At 33.9% G+C, this 15,118-nt stretch overlaps 1 protein-coding gene across 1 annotated transcript; it reads right to left on the bottom strand.

Moving 5' to 3' along the window:
• Positions 1–8,337: 8,337 nt before the first annotated feature.
• Positions 8,338–14,643, bottom strand: LOC115885502. The gene is made up of 3 exons (XM_030904447.1): positions 14,431–14,643; positions 11,594–12,656; positions 8,338–9,754 (listed from the first exon to the last, which is right to left on the bottom strand). Exons 1-3 carry the CDS (start codon positions 14,641–14,643, stop codon positions 8,403–8,405), a joined length of 2,628 nt encoding a protein of 875 aa, XP_030760307.1. The 3' UTR covers positions 8,338–8,402.
• Positions 14,644–15,118: the final 475 nt, after the last annotated feature.

Below are 15,118 nucleotides of genomic sequence, written 5' to 3'. Positions count from 1 at the left end.
TTACAAAGACAATTCAAAATTTAAAAATGATTTCTTAGAGCGACTCGAAGAACTTAGACGTTCTAAAGGCTTTAGCAAGGATCAATTACTTCGATCAGCACCGGAACTTTTGACTAGAGATGCTTTACTGTGGTACCGAACCTTCTGAATTAAATGAGTTAAGTGATTTTGTTTTATTTAGTATCTTGTTTCCCACTTTCTTTCATAAACATCACTTTCACTCTTAGGGTCCAGAAATTGGGTGGCGCTTATTTATATTTACTTTAGAAACCTTTTGTTATAACCCCCCCCCCCTCCGCAACTCTCCGTAGAAGTTACCGATTTTGGCATTGACCTTGTTTGAGGAGTAAGAGTCGAATAATTAAATAATAACTATTAGATTATTGCTATCTCTTTCTTTTTATCTTTCGATTTATATTATCTCACCATAACATAGTTTTATTTAATTTAACACAGCTATAATATAAGTTATAGTTTTTCCGTTGTCATATGAGAAAAAAAGGTTTTGATATTTTGACGCCTTTTTTAGTAATTACCCTTTTGTATTAGTAGTAACTTCTTTTGTATTTTTACTTTTGGATTAGTAAATACTTTTTTTACCTTTCCTCTTTCTTTTACCTTATTTTATTTTTTTTATATTATTTTTTTTTCTCATGACCAATTGGCGCCTCACGGTCATTTTTTTTTGGTAATTAGTATTAACTTACGGAATGGTTGGTTCTTTGTATATTTTTTGGTACCTTTTATTAATATATCTTGGCACAGTGTTAACTTGAACAAGTATTGCGAATATTATTGATATTAAAATTTGATATTTTTGCGCAAATTGATTTTATGTTGCTGCTGAGCTGAACATACTGCTTTAGTTTGCGTATTTTTTTAACAAGCAGTTGTTAGTAGTACTACAATGGTGCTGCTATGACACCTTATGGCTTCAAAAAGGTGTTAAAGATGGCGGCCATTTCCAAGATGTAAAAGATGGTGGCCATTTCCTGACCTATCCAGATTCGGATTGGTTTTGTTTGGTTTGGCCAGTGTTGCCAAATTTATATGTTTTCTATTTTTTTAATATTATTGTTTTTTTTTGCCCCAGGGGGGGGGCTGTGCCAAAAAAGTCTAAACAATGGGCCTGCGCAATGCAGCCTAACCAATTCCACCAAAAAATATACATAAATAATAATAAAAAAGTAAACATATTATTATAACAATATTATTTGCTCACCCCGTATATCGAATATAATCTATAAGCCGTTAAAAGTCACAGTTCATTTAATTTCTGCGTCTCATATGATAATTAAAAAGGGAAAGGCTACCGTTAAGTTTATTTATTTGCATAAGTAATTGGCTTTGTTAGACTGGGTCCACACTGTGCGTTTTTGCCGTTTCAACGTATCCGTTTTTATTGTCGCCCGACAACACATGCATTTAAATGAGACACGATACACTATGCGTTTTTTTTTTGCAGAACCGGCACTCTGTTATCGTATATGGCAGGTGCAGTGGCAATAAAAACGGATGCGGTCCAACGGCACTGCACAAACGCACATTGTGTCACCAGCCTTATAGTTAATTCTTTAGATTCCATATTTCAAATAAACAAACAAGGTTAAACTTGTTCTAACCTGTCTTTTCCTTTAGCCGAGAGTACCATTCTAAATAGTTGTATATATTATTTACTATTATTTATAGCATTTTATTTATGCGAATGAAAAAGCTAACGTACAAAAAGTTGATCTTAGTAATATTATTTTATTTATGATTCTTTTATTGAATACCACATCTTCAAAAGAACATTAGTTTAAGAACATTAGTTAGAACATTAATTTTATTTTCAATACATAATACGTTTTTATTATGTATTTGTTACACTAAAAAAACAAACATATGTTATGAAAATGTTCTATACTGAAAAAAGTTATACATCAAAATAGTTCTTACACCTATTTTTACAAACAAAATATAATATTTTAGTTAAACAAATAAAAGATACTATTGCTAAGAATAAAATTAAGGTATTAGTATAATCAAAAGAATGGCGTAAATTAAATGTTTGTATCGTTGAATCGTTGAAAAGTTGCAATGCATTGGTGGTGGCGGTGGTGGTAGTACAGTTGATCTTCACAGAAATTGGTATATGAATATTGCTACCAATAGTAATTGTTCTCCATAGGTTTTAGTTGGTTTTGCATTAATAAAAAATATAGACCTAATCTAAACCTAAGCTAAACTGACCTCCTTTTTGCATATTTTGGGCTCCTACGTGGGTATAGGAGCCCGTCATAGTGTCGTGACCGTGATCGTGACCAATCACGAATCCACACACGTTCATATCCATCATTAATATTTTCCTAACTAAATTCTTCACTTTTACTCAAAACCATCACGATAAAAATCAAATATCAAAATTATTTAACGTTGCGAACGTTAAACCTGTTCACTATTCGTATCTGGAATATATTTGTGAATAGCGATCAATGATACGTTTACGTTAGACTGCCGGAGTGCTGACGTCACGAATGTCAAATTGCTTTCCAACGAACAAGGTTTAGTTCTTTTATATTTCTATTGAGCTCTCCCAAATGACGCCACAAGTTAATATAAAATGTAAAAAAACAAGTGATTGTCGACAACCGCCGACTTGTGTCTGGTATTTTCAATACGCCTATGATGGTTGCGCATGTTGCAAAATCTGTGAATTTTTTTTTCCGCCGAGTGACGTTCTTATAAGGACGGTCCTTTTTTTGTTTCGTCGTCGTCGTCGTCGTCGTTACTGTTTCGAATGTTGGCGAATATATCGCTCCTATTTTATTATAAAAATTGCCATTATATTTTTAATATGCAATCGTAATGTAACGGTTTCGTTGCGAAAATTGACAAGTTGTCCATCTTGGTCAATAATTTTATTGTAATTTTATCAATAACTTTAACTGTCACTGGGAAATATAGAATATTTTGTGGTGACTCGATTATCTTGTATCCAGGAGGTACGTTGGGAAAAACTGATGTATTATGTGTACAAAGCAAATAATCTAGCTAGAAAGGAGCGAACACTCCACTAACTGGACCAGAACCGTTCTGCTTTCCAAGTGGTAACCAACTCAAGGCGGAACTCAAGAACTTGGAAGATTCCATCCGCAACCTGGAATGGAAATTTTGCAATGGTCTAAGACACTCGGAAGAAGTTTCTGAGGGCTTATGATCAAGAAAATCACAGATCTTCCTGGGTCTGAGTAAGAACAATCTTCGGATTGTCACGGGGTTTTTAACAGGACACTGTCTCCTCAATGAACACCTCAGTAGATTGAAACTAAGAAGAAACGGCGAATGCAGATTCTGTGGGGAAGATGGGGAAACACCAGTACACCTCATCACTGAGTGCCGAGACGACAACCATTCGTGCCATGAATTTTGGTACGACTGATATTGGAGATGGAGAACTACCCTCTATAAAACCGTCCCAGATACTGGCTTTTGTCAAAGCCCTGGGACTGTATGATGAGTTATGATTCAAGAAAGGGGGACACAATGGATCTGTAAGGTCGAAGTGATTAACCCCCCTCCCACTCATTCTAAATTCATTCTAAGTAATATGTACTGGTCTTCCGTTAAGGTAGGAACCTTCAGCAATACTGCAATCGATACACAAAGAGTTGACTTTTATAATCTCGGCAGGATTGGACATATGATCAAAACCGTCTCCCTTTACAGTTCCATTGTTAAAGCCTAGAATTTTTCCAATTGTCCTATCTTTAAATGTTATATCTGTGGTCGAACGAATGACCGATTTTAAAGTGTTGTTATTGGGAAATACTTTGAATGTAATAGACTTTTCGTTAAATTCCCCTTCAAGGTACCTATTTAAATCTTGAATTTCATAACTGCACGGTGGTATTGTTATATAATCTTTACCACTACTGCGGTAGAAAATCTTATTATTTGTCTCATCAATATTTGGAATAGCGTTGAATGTTTCAAAATTTGTGAGACTAATAACATACTCTGCATTTGGATCCAGGTATATTGGTGGATGAAAATCGGATTTTAGTGTTGCAGACTGTGCAGATAGTGCAATTGTAAAAGACATCAATTCCTATTGTTGTTGTTCACTCTATGAAATATTTGTGACAATAATCTTAAAATACTTGTTACTTATTATTATAAAGAAATTTCAAACAAAGATGGCCACAGTTAAATGAATCAAACGATTGATACCTATCATGATTATAAACAATTTTATTTTTGCTACCATCGCTAAAAAAATATGTTATAAGTTCCATTGGTGGTGGTAAATTTCCGAAACTGTCGAAATAAACTATGTTCTTATTCTGCTTTATGTAGGCCGTCCAATGTGTACCCTCTCCAACAGAATGATCTAAATTAATAATCCCCAGCTCATATTGTTTAATTTTTTTTGGTAAATTATCACGCATAAAAATGCCTCGAAAATTTGGTATTTTCAACAATTTCACAAACTTATACAAATCTAAATTGGAGAGAGGTTTGTTGCGTGGTAGCATTTCTAATGGTTTTTTGAATATGGTTTTAAATATAAACCACACCCTTTTTTATACGGACCTAGAAAAAGACCCTTTCCAATTGGTATTGTTTCCATCGCTCTGGTGTGTCTGTTAACGTCTAACGTCTCGGCTAACTTATTTTTTGCACTGTTTGCCACATTAATAGCATTAGCTATAGTTGCAGCGGAACTGCCTAGAGCTCCTAGAGCTGACAAACCAACAAACAATGGAATCAGAGGTAATATTCCACCGGTTTTTTTCGGTACAGGTATAATTCGGGAGCGTGGTTTGTGTACAGCTACGTTGCCCTTTTTAATCGACACTAGGGCATCATTAATTGCATTGTTAATACTTTTATATTTTTTACCGGCTATACCCTTACAACCTCTTCTCACAGCTGCTGCAAAATATATTCCTTTTCCCAATTTCTTGTTGTTGCTACTGGGTTTTTTTCTAGGTCTCTTTCGAATAGTACCTATTCCTAATTTTGACTTTGCCTTCATTATTCCCGCCACTCCAAGAGCAAGGACCTTTTCGCCCAAAGAAGCGTTTGATGACTTAAATCGATCTATTGCCTTGTTCGCTAATATCCTGTCGGCCTGATGTCTCGCCTTCAAATCCGAAGACAAAGAATAGGCAATATCGTGCTGCTTATAGGCCTCGTCTAAGGGGTTTTTACTTCTATCACCACGTATAAGTATTTATTATTTCCAAATGACATAAAAAATAACTCAATTGTTATTTTTGACGATATCATATCTGAACATTGTGACGACTTTTCTGTCGTTACCCAAATAGAATGAAAAAAGAATCCGTTGCTCAGGGTTAGAGGAAAGCTGGGTTCGTAGGTAAGGCTTCTGACTCACAATGACTTTCTAATGTTGTTAAATATTAAAATAAAAAATGATAATATATAGGCTGCAGAGATTTTAATATCGATGTTAAGAATTCAAATAGGTATGGTCAAAGACAGTGAAAAGGGCGCCACTTACTTTGTTTATGAGAGTGGTAAAGTAAGAAACCAAAAAGAAAAATACGATATCACAATATAGCTAAGATAAAGTAATCAACAGCATTAAGGGTCTATTATGTTTATCAGGAATAAAAGTCAGAAATAACTATCCTACATTAAACATTTATTGAAAACGAACACAAGTATCATGAATTAGTCACAGTGATCCCAATAAAACCGCAAGTTATTTTAATTAGATTCGAATTTAGTAACTGTATTCTTTGAACTAAGTAAGCTACTTAATAAAAACAGGTGAAATTTATGTATGTCTCAATACGATGATGTTTCGAAACATGTCGTGTACAAAAACCTTTAAAATGAATACGTGTTAATAATTTTCATATAAAATATCATAGCTAAGCAAGAGTATACTGTACGAATCAAATTATAACGTTAAATAAAAATAATTTTGACTACAATATGTGGGATAAATAGTGATAATTTACCAGGTTATTAAATCTGTTGTCTCAAAAATTATAAAATAAAAGCGTACCTTGTGTATCAAACTTAAGACTTATCTGTATATAGTTTCTTATGATGTAAACAGGTAGGTAGGTATTCTCCAGACTAACAGAAGTGGATGCAGATGACTATGGCAGGAGAAGTCTTCGATATCAGCCAAAAGAACGATTGTAATGTCAGGAACATTGTCTTAAGGTCTGCATAGGTCCATACAAAATGCAAGTGGGTGAAACATACAATAATTACTGCATTATTACTGCATACCATGTGGTAATTACTGAGTACCAGGTGGTAGTTACTGAGTACCATGTGGTAGTTACTGAGTACCATGTGATAGTTACTGAGTACCATGTGGTAGTTACTGAGTACCATGTGGTAGTTACTGAGTACCATGTGGTAATTACGTTATAAATAAAAAATAGTTCTCAGGACAGATACTCAATAAAAAAAAACAACTTACGGTCTGAAAATCAGCTTTACATAAATATATTCAAACCATATGCCGATCAAAACCAGTAATTAAATACTCAAATAAACGAAATAACAAACGGAAATAACTGAAATAGAATTTAATTAGATAGGGCTATATAAAATGGCGGATAAACTTACGGTGATCATTCCAAGAAGAAACCAAACAAATACGATCTATACTCTGGATTGCATACTTTACAAGGTTTTCAAATCTCCAAATCGGATACCCATGCAATCGAAACCGACAAGTGGATTCAGAGTGCTTTTCACTGGAAAATTTGTCGGACGCCGACACACGCGTCTTTTTCAGATCCAAATTCCCAGAAAGAAAGACCTTCTTCTCAGTTTCAGAAACGAAAACCCAACTGTCATAAATGAAGTTTGACATCTAGCGAATAGATGCGCTAATAAAAATTAAATATCGGGACAAGGGAAATGCAATTAAGGAAGTTTGGCATATAGCGAATAGATGGCGCTAATAAACAAGACAAGTAAACTGTAAGAAATGAAGTTTGACATCTAGCGAATAGATGCGCTAATAAAAATTAAATATCGAGGCAAGTAAACTGTAACAAATGGAGTTTGGTATCTTTGGCATCTAGCAAATAGATGGCGCCAATACTAAGAAATTTAAATAAAAATAGATTTTTAAATTCAATTTTATTAAAGGAAATAAAAAATGCTACACTGCCCCCCTCCAAAAAAAAGAAAGGCCCTCAAAGAGGACTTTCGCCCAAACAACACTAAGGAAAACTAAATTAAATTGGTACATGTTTTTAGATTTTTGAAATTAAATTTGGTGGATGATAGCTTCGTGTATCACACGTCCATAAAGGAGTCACAATTGGTAAGTCGCAATCGGTATGTCAAATCAGGGGAGGTTACACAATCGGGAAAGTCAAAATCACCACATAATCCAAAAAAACAAAATCATATAAAAAATATATGATAAACTAAAACTAAACTTAAGACTAAAAAGGTATGGGATAGGAAAAGAAAAAAGAATCCCATGGAAGCGCAGATGTTTCTGAAGAAATTCCCCCGCTGATCGCCTGCACTCAACCCACCTAGTATGAGGCAACGAAATGATTCACAAATCGCGTGTAATCATTCATGCGACCCCTCACACCCAAGGAAGCAGAGAACAAACAAACAACAAAAGAACCTCAACAAAAGCCATGCTACGGATCACTGTAAGAGGTTAGTTTGGCGTGATCAAGACAAACTACCCTCGCCACAACCTGTGTGCTCACCGGTTAACCATTCAAGGTAACTCACCTGTATGAGAAAAAGAAGGAAAATTACAATAGAAAACACAATAGAAAGACACGAAGAAAGAGAAAGAAAACATTGTCACTAATGACCCAAAATATCCGTAACATAGGATTCCAGCCTATGAAACGCTATTGTAAATATGGAAAGAAGGTCACAATAATATCCAAAACGCAGTAAAACTTACGAAGTCATGAGGTTAGCTACGTCTCACTTCTAGGTTGCAATCAAAATCATAACAACTTTTCGTTTTTTCACGAAGTTGTGTTCTCAGAATACACAAAATACAAGAATCTCTTACATTTCAGATTCTTGTGAACTGAATAACAAAGAATAGAGCAAATGACATAAAACTATATGAGTGATCAACAGAATTACCATCCCACAAAATATTTACTCAAAATTAGGTAATCTGTAGAATACTCGAAGAAAAAAAAAATACTGTCATATGCTCGCATTTCCAAATAGAAATACTATAACATCAAAAATATAGGTACGCAAAAAAATAAATGACAATATAGTTATACTGATTCGCGACAACCCGTAAAAAAACTAGAAGCAAATGTTGTATAACTGTTTAATCTGAACTAAAAAGAAAACTAAAATATAATCTATGTATCCGTTAGACTAAACCCTAAAAAGGAATCGGACATAATAGATTATTTGAATTACTGTGACGTAGTAGAGACATTTTCTGTATCATCGTCGTCAATCGTGTGACCTTGGTATGGTTTAAGATCTTTTATATGCCAGCGGCCTGCGTTAGTACCATTCTCGTCTACTAAAACATAAACTAAATTCGAGATTTTCTTTCGCACTGAAGATAAAATAAAACGAGGAGCTAACTTGGCTGAAAAGTTAATACCAGCATTTGATAAGACCTTATTACGTCTCCAAACCAAATCACCAACCTGAAAAGATAAATCACGCCTACGCAAATTATAAGACTTCGAGTTTCTTTCATAAGCAGCATGAAGTTTCTTACGGACTTCGCTAAAGACACTATAAAGATTTTTGAGTTCAGAAGCGTAAGAGTTGCGATCGCCAGGCATAATTTCAAAATCTTCAGAAAATTTAACTTGACCATAATACTTACCAGAGATGGGAATATGTCTACCAAAAACTAAAAATGAAGGAGAAAAACCTGTGACCTCATGTTTAGAAGTATTTAAAGCAAACTGAATATTAGAGAGCTGAACATCCCAATCTGTATGCTGTTTAACATAAGTTCTAATAGCTGTTCCTACAGTTTTATTCATTCGCTCAACAAAGTTACATTGAGGAGAATACACAGCATTATACCAGATCTTCTGAACTTGGTATTTCTTAGCTAAATCTCTAAATTCTTTCGCAACAAATTGAGGACCATTGTCACAAATTATATGTTGAGGTACTCCATAGGTAAGAAAAACTTCATTCTCAAGATACTTCACAATATAGGGAGATTTTGATGAACGCAACGGACACAGAAGAACATACTTCGAAAACCAATCGCCAACAACTAAAAGCCACTTATGACCCTTTTTTGATCTAGGAAAAGGACCCATAAGATCTAAAGCGATTGTCTGAAAAGGCATATTAACTTGCTTTTCTTTTCCCATCTTACCTAACGGCATAGTATTAGAAGATTTTTGAGCTCCGCAAACACGACAACTCCTAACAAATTTAAGAACATCGGCTCTCATCTTGGGCCAATAAAATTGTTCTTGAAGTCTCGATAAAGTCTTATAAAAACCCAAATGCGAACAAGTTGGCGGATTATGACATGATTCGATAATATTACGACGTTGAGGACGTGGAACAACCTGCTTCCATTCTTGAAGATTTGATGAAAATGGTAACTGTACCGGAATAAACTTAAAAAGAAAACCATCTTCAACTTTCCACTGTGGAAATGAACCAGGTGAAGCTAAAATCTTTTGCTTCATAGTCTCATACCATGCGTCAGTATGGTCTAAATCTATATTCAAAACGGAAATTTGCGGACATACAAAAGAATCATTATCTGAAATATCTGAAGGAGAATCATCACTAGGTATTCTACTAAGAAAATCTGGAACTACATTATTTGAACCTTTACGATGAACTAAATCAAACGTAAACTGTCTAAGTCTAACAGACCATCTAGCAAGACGACCAGTAGGATTCTGTAATTTATTAAGCCACAAAAGAGAGTAATGATCTGTACAAACGGTAAAACGTACTCCATCAATCCACGGACGAAATTTTTCCAAACTAAAAATAACAGCTAAGCACTCTCGCTCAGTTACACTATAATTGCGCTCGGATCTAGTAAGAGATCTACTAGCATAAGAAATTACACGATCTTCGTCATTAATTTTCTGTATAAGCACTCCACCAAGACCGGTGTTGGATGCATCTGTTTCTATAATAAAAGGTTTAGAAAAATCCGGTTGGGACAAAATTGGAGCAGAAACAAGAAGTTGTTTAATTTTCAAAAAAGAATCTTCAGCGGCAGGATTCCACTGAACTCCTTGACCTTTCTTTTTACCTTTTAACAAATCATTAATGGGTGAAACTAAAGTTGAAAAATTTCTTATAAAACGACGATACCAACTACACAAACCTATAAATCGTTTTATTTCAGTCGTAGTGGTAGGGCGAGGAAAGTTTAACATGGCTGAAACTTTTTCTGGATCAGTTCTTAATGAATTAGAGCCAACAATATATCCAAGAAATTTTAAAGATTTTTTAAAAAATTCACACTTTTTTATATTTATAGTTAGATTAGCATCTTTTAACTTATCTCTAACTTCAGAAAGCAATTTAATATGTTCCTCAAAACTAGGTGAACATATGATTATATCATCTAAATAGCAAAAAATGTGTGGTTCATAACGTGGTCCAAAAATAGCATCAACAAGTCTTTGTTGTGTCTGAGCGGCATTACACAATCCAAATGGCACTGTATTAAATTGAAATTGACCTCTACCAACTATACTGAAAGCAGTTTTTGGTTTGGAATCCTCGGACAATGGAATCTGCCAGAAACTTTTACGCAAATCTATACTAGAAATATACGTAGCTCCACGAAGAGAGTTTAAAATTCTATCTATATTTGGCATAGGGTAAGAGTCATACTTTGTAACCTGATTTAAAGATCGACCATCAAAACAAAAACGAAATTCACCAGTTGGTTTTTTAACTAAAAGCACTGGAGAACACCAAGGACTATTAGAAGGTTCCACGACATTAAGTTTAAGCATATCATTTAATTCCTCATTCAAGATTTTTGACATATAAGGGGACATTAAAAAAGGTTTTTGACGAAATGGTTTGGCATCACCAGTGTCAATCGACATAGTAATTTTATCTGTACGACCAAGACCATGGTCACTATTGATACTGTCAAAAGAGTTAATAAGAAGTTCAGCTTGTTTTCTCTGATTTGGTGTTAAATCATCAAGGGTACACAACGTATTTACAGCACGGGTGTTATAAGGAAATGAAGAAAACTTAGGCTGAGATCTAGAATTGACTTCCCACCAATTTTTCTTAAGATCTTCCATAAGATCAAACCGCAAGATAAAATCACAACCAAAAATAAAACTATGAGGCAATGAAGGTACTACAATAGCACTTATAACTTGACATGAACCATCAACGACTAAAGGTAGATCGACTACACCAACTATTTTCTTTTCGGTATTGTCTGCAGTACTAATTGATAAAAGAGTTGGTTCCCTAATAACCAAATTTAGATTCTCAATAACAGGAATACCAGCAGCTCCAATAACTGTAGATGTACTTCCAAAATCTAAAAGACCACAAATTTCAACGCCTAGAATTTCTACTAAAATATAAGGTCTGTTATCAGAAACCTTTGGACAAAAAAGAGGAGAAACTTTATGATTGGTAGTGGTGGATCTATAAAAATTCTTAACACATAATAACCACTTCTTCCAATCAGATTCTGAAAATAAATTTCTGGGTTTGAATTTTTGAACTGCACGACCAGAAACACGAGTTCGTCCAATTAGTATTTTTGAACATTTGGGACACGCCGGTGACTTAACACCTAAATTACCACATTTAAAACAAAAAACCTTACGTTTCTGTCGACAATCATGAAATGTATGATTTGGACCAGAACAATTCCAACAAACTAAACGCGAGGTTGCTTCCTTACCTGAATTTTCTACAGATCTGGGCATACTCGAAGAAGTATTTACCATATCAGGGTCAGAAGACGACGACGCTACAGAATAACTAGCAGACCGAACAGTAGTATTTTTATTTTTGTTTTGAGCATTGACATTCTTAGACTTTTTACAAAACTGTACTCGATGAGAATCAGACGAGCTAGAATCAGGAGTGGTATTCAATTGAGAAACATTTAAACTTCTAGATCGTTTTTCATTCTGATGTTTAGCATTTTCTAATTTTCTACACAAATTAGAGAGTTCAGACACAGATAAAACATCAACTAAAGCTAACTGAGTAATGTATTCAGGAAGTAAATTTTGTCTAATAATTTTAATCTTATTAACCTCACTAGGGCATTTACTTAATCTACTAAAAAGATTCTCTAAAGTTGCTATAAAAATTAAAATACTTTCATTTTTTCGTTGTTTATAAGATTTAATTTGCGACCAAATATTGTCATCATTATCTGGTGGCAAAAAGTCTTTCTTTAATCTTTCTACAAGAGATTTCCAATCTGTAACATGTTGTTTAATACTTCTGTACCAAATAAAAGCATTCCCGGTAAAAAGTTCTACTGCGGAAGAAAATAAATCTTGTTCACTAACTTTACGTGATTCAGAAAGCTCAGTAACAGTTTCTAAAAATGAAAATAAATCTTGAGGATTACCATTAAATTTAATAGGCCAGTCTGACACTGGACAAGGTTTAGCAACATAAGTCACAATAGGAGGCGGTACATTAATAACCGAACAGAACTAACATTTAAAATTTCATTTGTGTCAGAAATTTTTGAAAATAAGTCAGCTTCAAGTTGATAACAACTAGTATAAACATCAGTTTGAATAGTCTCTGCATCAGCACGATTTTCATCTAAAATTATTCTTCTAATTCTACCAGCCAAATGTACAAGACGAGATTTTATAACTTTAAACATTGAATCATTTACTCCACCCTCGAATTTGAAACTGACAAAGAAATTGAATCTAAAGTTGCTTTTAATTTCGAAAATTTCTTTTGATCAAAAAGAAAGAGGATAATTTTCCATATTAACTAAACAAAAAGGGTTATTAATTTCTCTACTTAAAAGACCTGAAAAAATTTTACGTTTACTCTCAAAATTTTTAGATGTCTTAATACCCCTAATAAGAAGTTCATAATCTAATTCTACTTGTCGTAAATAATTAACTTTAAAAGATTCTTTCTCCATTGTAATTCAGTTCTATAAGATATTAAAGACTAAATTATTCAGAAAAATTTACTAATTTTAACAAAAAGCTGTTATGACTCGACGCAATCTATCAGAAAGAAATTATGTTCAATGTCAAAACCAAAAAAGACTCAAATGTTCAAAACAAATTCCAAAATTTTACGAAGTACTAACAACGCTACCCTGTATACTAAAATTATGTCCACTCTGTATATTCAAAATATAACCTTACCTGTATATTTATATCAAAATCAAAATTTCAATAAACTATGTAGTCAGAAGTATCAAGTTATTTATCTCTGAGTTCTAAACCGATAAACAAACACCCTCTATAACATAAAAACAAAAATTGCTGTTGTACTGAAATTATAGAAACTAAATTACAGAAATAATGAAAACAAAATTTCAAAACTATAGTCTTTGCCTTAAAGAAAATTTATCTGAGCCTAATAGAAATTATTTTTCTAAATTAAGTTTACCAATAAAAGTCATAAAAATCGACTTTTGGCCAGGTTTTTAGTGAAAATACTCCTATGTGCGATGGTGGGATAGGAGTGAGCTGACGAGAGAAGCAATCGATCGGCGTCGGCTAGTGACGAATGTTTTGGCGGACTCTTATTTTTAAGACGTACAAATTGTATTAATTAACTTGAAGTAAAGGTGTGTTTACAAAATAATTTTGATAAACAATCAAAGACACGTATCTCCCACGAATGAAATAAAAATGTTTCAATAACACGTATCTCCAAAGGTTACAAATTATCCCAATTTTCGCATGAATAAAGAATAATTAAGTTTAAAAAACATACAGTTTTTAAAATTAAATATCTAATGATATAGGAGACTACTGCGTTGAATTTGAGGGATTGCATCTGAAAAATTATTAATTTGGAAGAAAAGCGGCAACAAGCGGCAGAAAATAATAATATTTTAGTGCAGGCTTGGTCGTGGTCGTTAGTGCGCGTTATGCCATTTGATTTTATGGTTTTATTATTAGAAATAGCAGCGACCTGGCCGTCTTGTCAGTGCGTTTGAGACCTTACTGTGCCGATCACTGTCAATTTATATTCTTTTACCAGTGGGACTGATGTGAACCAGTTGTCCATGGTTCTCTTGAAGTGTTTTTTATGTCTCAATTTTGTTTTTTATGTCGCGACTTTGGGAGCTTTATGTGCTTTTTTATGTGTTTTTTAAGGTACTTCAACTAAAACTACGCAACATTGCGGGAGTTAAAATTCCTTTCGCGTGTAAATCCTTCTTCGTCCACAGCACAAAATTAGCGAAAAGATCGTCTTCCTGGTATTTCCTTTGGTAGCACTCACAAAACTAAACTCTTTTTGGCAAATCCTCTTTTTAAAGCGCTTGTACCTTCTGTACGTGGTACGGGCAGAGACCTTGATCACGTATTGTTCGCTGAACAACTGATCGGAAGGTATAATCGAGAAGCCAATCTTCTTATGCTGGTACCAGGATTTATTTCCACCGCATCTAGAATTTTGGGTTATATATTGCGAACTTGTTTCGTGTGTACTCATTTGCAAGGGCGTATCCAGGATTCTATATAGAAGGGGCAGATTAAGAAAGTCCTAAACTATATTGTTTTAATCGTTGTTTTTAACTTATGAGTATATCACATTAGTAGTGGAGATGAGATAAAAATTAAAGACAAAATATTACAACAAGAAACAATTTTATTATTTGACGAGCAATCTGCCATACCTAAAAGTGTTGTGTTGTTTCTGATTTTGCACCCACAATTGAAAATCTGTCAGTTGTCGGAAGACAGCTTCTTTATGGTCTTCAGTGGGCTCATCCTCATAATTAAATTTCATAATAAACTCTTCCAATTCATCCCTTAAGGTTCTATCCATACCTTCACCAGCATATCTGGGGTCTAAGAAATACCCAACACCTTCCAGTTCATAATGATCTGCGATTCCAGTTCATAAATGAACTGGAATCGCTCCTGAAGTATAATAACAGCTTGATGTTTTATGGCATCAGTGGTAA

The sequence above is a fragment of the Sitophilus oryzae genome, unplaced genomic scaffold (genome assembly GCF_002938485.1).
Source record: "Sitophilus oryzae breed Bouriz unplaced genomic scaffold, Soryzae_2.0 scaffold_395_pilon_pilon, whole genome shotgun sequence".
In the NCBI taxonomy this organism is placed as follows: domain Eukaryota; kingdom Metazoa; phylum Arthropoda; class Insecta; order Coleoptera; family Curculionidae; genus Sitophilus; species Sitophilus oryzae.
This window is presented reverse-complemented; position numbering and strand designations above follow the sequence as displayed.